This window comes from Mytilus galloprovincialis, chromosome 2 (genome assembly GCF_965363235.1).
Source record: "Mytilus galloprovincialis chromosome 2, xbMytGall1.hap1.1, whole genome shotgun sequence".
In the NCBI taxonomy this organism is placed as follows: Eukaryota; Metazoa; Mollusca; class Bivalvia; order Mytilida; family Mytilidae; genus Mytilus; species Mytilus galloprovincialis.
The window spans coordinates 65,355,897-65,360,421 of record NC_134839.1 but is presented as its reverse complement, the minus strand read 5'-3'; the positions used below and the strand labels follow the sequence as shown (position 1 = coordinate 65,360,421).

Sequence of the window (4,525 nt, the reverse complement as noted above, 5' to 3'; positions counted from 1 at the left end):
AAATGCAAACACGGGAATGTCGTATCAATCGGGAGATATATACCCCGTATGTAGGTGCTATAAAATGTACACTGAATATGTATTATTTTAAGCATTGTTTGTTAAACGAGTAATGTTTCCTTCTCTGAACCTCTGTCAATTGGCTTTAACTATATAAAAAAGGGTATCTATATATCATAATTATTTTATTGTTATAGATAACAACAATAACAACAACAACAACGCTACTGGGATATTTACACATATACAACTTACAATATACAATAGGATGAATTCACGTGAATGAATCTCAGTTGTTTGTACAGTAAAAAGGGGAAAAACGACAGTATATTCGATTCAACGAGAAGCATTAAATGTGTATGTAAGTAAAGTTATAACATCTATATATATTAACTGCAATATTGAGATCAACAAAATGAAAAAATAAAACATAAGTTTCTTAAACAACGGCTTGCTATAATATGTTATCGTCTTGAAAGAATCTGCCATGAAAACTAAAAGGCATGGTGGTAGGTAAAATGCCTTTACTCATAGTTTGCATAGTTGTAGCATTAATGAGCACAAGATAACTTTCTTTCTTGATGCCATCAAATACATGTGTCATTAAAACTCCGTCGTCTTCTCTGGTACTATTGGGTGTAGGTTCAAACCAAGCTTCAGAGGGATAATGATTATCGATTGCCCATGATAAATCACCGTCTACTTTACATACATCTTTTTTTACTAATGCCCATTTATTAAAATGTTTGTTGTCTGCTTTTAACACTAGTCCATAAGCGTAACAGTATTTAACGTGTCGGAAATTCTCATTGATGGCTGGCATATCTAAATTGTTCGCAAATGAATTATTTTGTGATGGTTTGAAAAATTCTTCAGAAACTGACGGTGTAATTATATCTATTGTAAAGCGTTTTATACCACTATAGAGAGTGATATTATTGCGCAATGTTACAGAACGAATATAGTTCAAATCCATGGAAAACATATTTGATGAATTTTGTGTACAAATGTCAACAATGATCTTGTTATTGTCTTCGTAAGCATTAATTTGATGGAAATAGGACACAAATTTATCATATTTCACAGTGGTCACCTTATTTGTTCTTAAATCAACAACGTAAATAAAGGTAGGATCGTTGTAACGATATTCCATTGCTTCTGCTATGTCACCATATTCTGCTACTTTCATTATATTTATTGACACTGGCTGACCAATGAAAATAACATAGTTCTTTGTGACAGAAAATGAGTGCATGTATGTCTGTGCTTCAATATCCCACGTGACAATTTCCTCTCGATCTCCAACTGACGTCATTCGATACAAAGTCATGATACTTTTCATATAAGGAACTATGCTAACACTCATCTGATATGTAAAATATGTTTCTTTACCGAATTCTTTGATTGGGTGAGCTGATGAAAATCCGGGGATATAGACATGGGAACTTGATTTCATTGGTGGTGCAATAAGTTTCACTGTTTGTAATGTATCTTTCTCAATTTGGTAAACGTTCCAAACATCATTCACGGACATGTATTCGTATTGTCCGGTCTTTGAATTACGTATCCTATATACATTTACGTTCAAGTTTTCCATGTTGTTTTTAAGCGATTCCATTTTTTCTATTTCATTATAAGGGGGAACTAGTTTACCAAACTGAAAATAAGGTGCAATTGTATTAGTTGCTAAGGATTGTTTATAGTATTCAGTCTGTAAAAATCTTGCAGACATTGAAACCGTCCCGTTGCCATGAAACGTAAAACTGTGAAGTTTCCCAAAACCATCAAATACGTTTGTGAACGACCTTTGTCCCATTTCATACCTAGCTCCGCCATTTCGAATCTGAAAAAGAATAATAAAATTCATAACATACAAATTTAAAGGGAGCAAAATGTTAGATAACATATCAGTAGGTTGTGATGATAATCAGCACCATTTGTTTAAATGATTCCAATTTTTATTAAGATAATAAAGGGGAAGTAACCTCGAAGTATCACCGACCGTGCAAGGGCTTTATAGCCAGTCAAGGTCGTTAAAAACTTCCATTTGTTTGAAGTGTTATTAAAATTGAAAACGGTAACTATATTTATCAAATGTCTATGTGACCATCTTTTTACTTTTTGGAGGTTGCACTTTGTAAAACAGCTTTTCTCAAACCACGCCTCTTTTGGGGAGGTATGTACAATTCATAGATAATTAATTCTGTTTACGTATTGTTCCCATATGTGATCTGTACGTTTTATCTCGTAGAGACATTACTTGGTTATTTTACCAGTAAATGTGCGTTTTTGGTCAAATTGAAATCTGTGGGAATCCTACAGTCAATGAAGAGGTAGTAAAGAATTTAAGTGTTGGTCTATACTCCTCAAAGTTTGGGGAATAGAAACGTTGAAAATATGCCGCACAGCCCTATATTTTAACCTTTTAACAAAATAGTAGTGCATATGAACTCTCTATTCTAGGATATATTTTTTTACAAATTTCATGGTAAAAGTGGTACAGTTTTAGCCGTAAAAGGAGTTCCTATGGGAAATTGTATTCAAGATATGTACAGAAATGCAACCAGTCATAGACTTCGCTGAAGACATTTCAAAAATAGATAAACTATTGAAATCCAAATAAACGGAAAAAGGGATAAAGAGCAGGTATTCCCTGGTTATAATGAATGCATATATCATATACATATGTAAATATAATGGGACAGCAACTCAAAAAAACAATAAACCGAAAAAAATTCCACAAATGGTCTCCAAAATTATCAAAATAGACAGGTGTCTCAGCCATTTCACAAAATCTAATCTAACAATTGCTATCCATTCAATTGAGGTGTTTAGGCTTCTAATTTTCCATTTATTAACGGACTTTCTGTCGTGAATTTTCCTTGGAGTTGTTTTGTTTTTGTTTTCTTCATTTTAATAAATTGTACCACCCTCCAAAAGATATGAATAATTTAACAGAGACTATTAAAAAAATTTTACAACAACAAGTCCCCAAATAACATTAAGAGACTATAACAGAAGACACGACTGACGAGGCTTTGTGTGTTTTGTCTTTTTGCTAGTTGTGTCTTTGATTTGTGCCTATCTGACCAGTCAAGCCAACTTATATTATTATGTTGGTTTTTTTTTTTGGGGTCGTGTGGTTTTTTACATCTGTCTCAGATTAAGATTAGGGATAAACGTTAACACATATGTCATCTTCGCCATATTATATATATATAAACTGTAATTATGTGGTCGTCGTAAATTTTGTATATTTTTTTATTGTTCAATCAGGACGTTGGGTTTTCCTATTAATTGTTTCACATTTTGTCATGTTGGAGCCTTTCATACCGGACTATATGGTATAGACTTTGCGCATTGTTGAAGACAGTGAGGTGACCTATTATAGTTGATTCATTTAATCAACATCCTATAGGATTCGTTTTGATAGTAAGCAGGCTCATTAGAAATAATTATAAATCAACTTTCTTTTAATCAATACCGGGAGAAAACGTATCTAATGAAAACACTTTCGCATTACAAATTTGTTGACAGAACATCACGTTGTGTAAAGTTCAAATGTTACTCATATTAAACTCAAAAGTTGACAACTCACTAAAATTGAACGTTTCAAGAAAATGAGATAAATTTTAAGTGAAATTCCTTAATTCTTTAAACAGGACCATTTAAATACAAGCATTTATTTTAAGTAATAACTATGTTTGTCAGCTTATCGGCTACAAAAAGTAATTAGATATGCTCTAATAAAAATATTCAAGGCCTAATCAAGAATAAAATTGAAGACATGTTACCTAAAATTACTGCAATATTCGCCATAATAATAAAACATTGACTCCTTATGTAGAATATTACCATGGAAATTATGCCAATATCAGATATGTTCCACCAGACATACAAGTGCACCTTACAATTAATGTATAAACCCTAATAGATTTTGTCAGGTAAACGGATATGATTTAAAATTATCAAATGCTGTTACATAATGATGTTTTTTAAAATACTTTTCGTCCTTATAATACCTTGCATAAAGAAAGAAAACACATTGAGTTTAACGTTTCTTTATTTTCCATTAAACGAAAATGTATAGTCAATCATGATATAAACATCCGAATTGCTTAAGATAATGTAAAAAGTTCGTGTCCACTTAATAGTAAGTATTAAAAGGTCTATCACTTGGATGTATTAGGGGTAATATGATAAGATTCCTAAAAAAATTGTCTTGTTAAACAAACAATCAGTAGATTATGTGATTGTCTTAACTAAAATAAAAATGTGTTTCTATTTTCACCATTTTTCGATCTATAACAGGCCATATTTTCACAAACGAATGGCAGTTTCAAACAGAACATATTCTAATTGATCAATAACAGCATAAAGAAAACGTGCAAAACAAAGTCAGGTTCAACTTTGGAGAAAGCAATATAAGCGGATTTTTTTCTCAACAAATTTTTAAATGTTTGCCAAAGTTTTTTACAACCAAAAGTAAGACAAAAACATGTTCTTAATGACAAATACTACCCCA

At 31.7% G+C, this 4,525-nt stretch overlaps 1 protein-coding gene across 1 annotated transcript; it reads right to left on the bottom strand.

Annotated features, from left to right (window-relative positions):
* Positions 1-234: 234 nt before the first annotated feature.
* On the bottom strand, positions 235-1,315 carry LOC143062525 (beta,beta-carotene 15,15'-dioxygenase-like). The gene has a single exon (XM_076234191.1). It carries the CDS (start codon positions 1,313-1,315, stop codon positions 455-457), a length of 861 nt encoding a protein of 286 aa, XP_076090306.1. The 3' UTR covers positions 235-454.
* Positions 1,316-4,525: the final 3,210 nt, after the last annotated feature.

Excerpts from the sequence above, each read along its gene's own strand:
- LOC143062525 (XM_076234191.1), bottom strand. The coding sequence starts at position 1,315 with ATGACGTCAGTTGGAGATCGAGAGGAAATTGTCACGTGGGATATTGAA.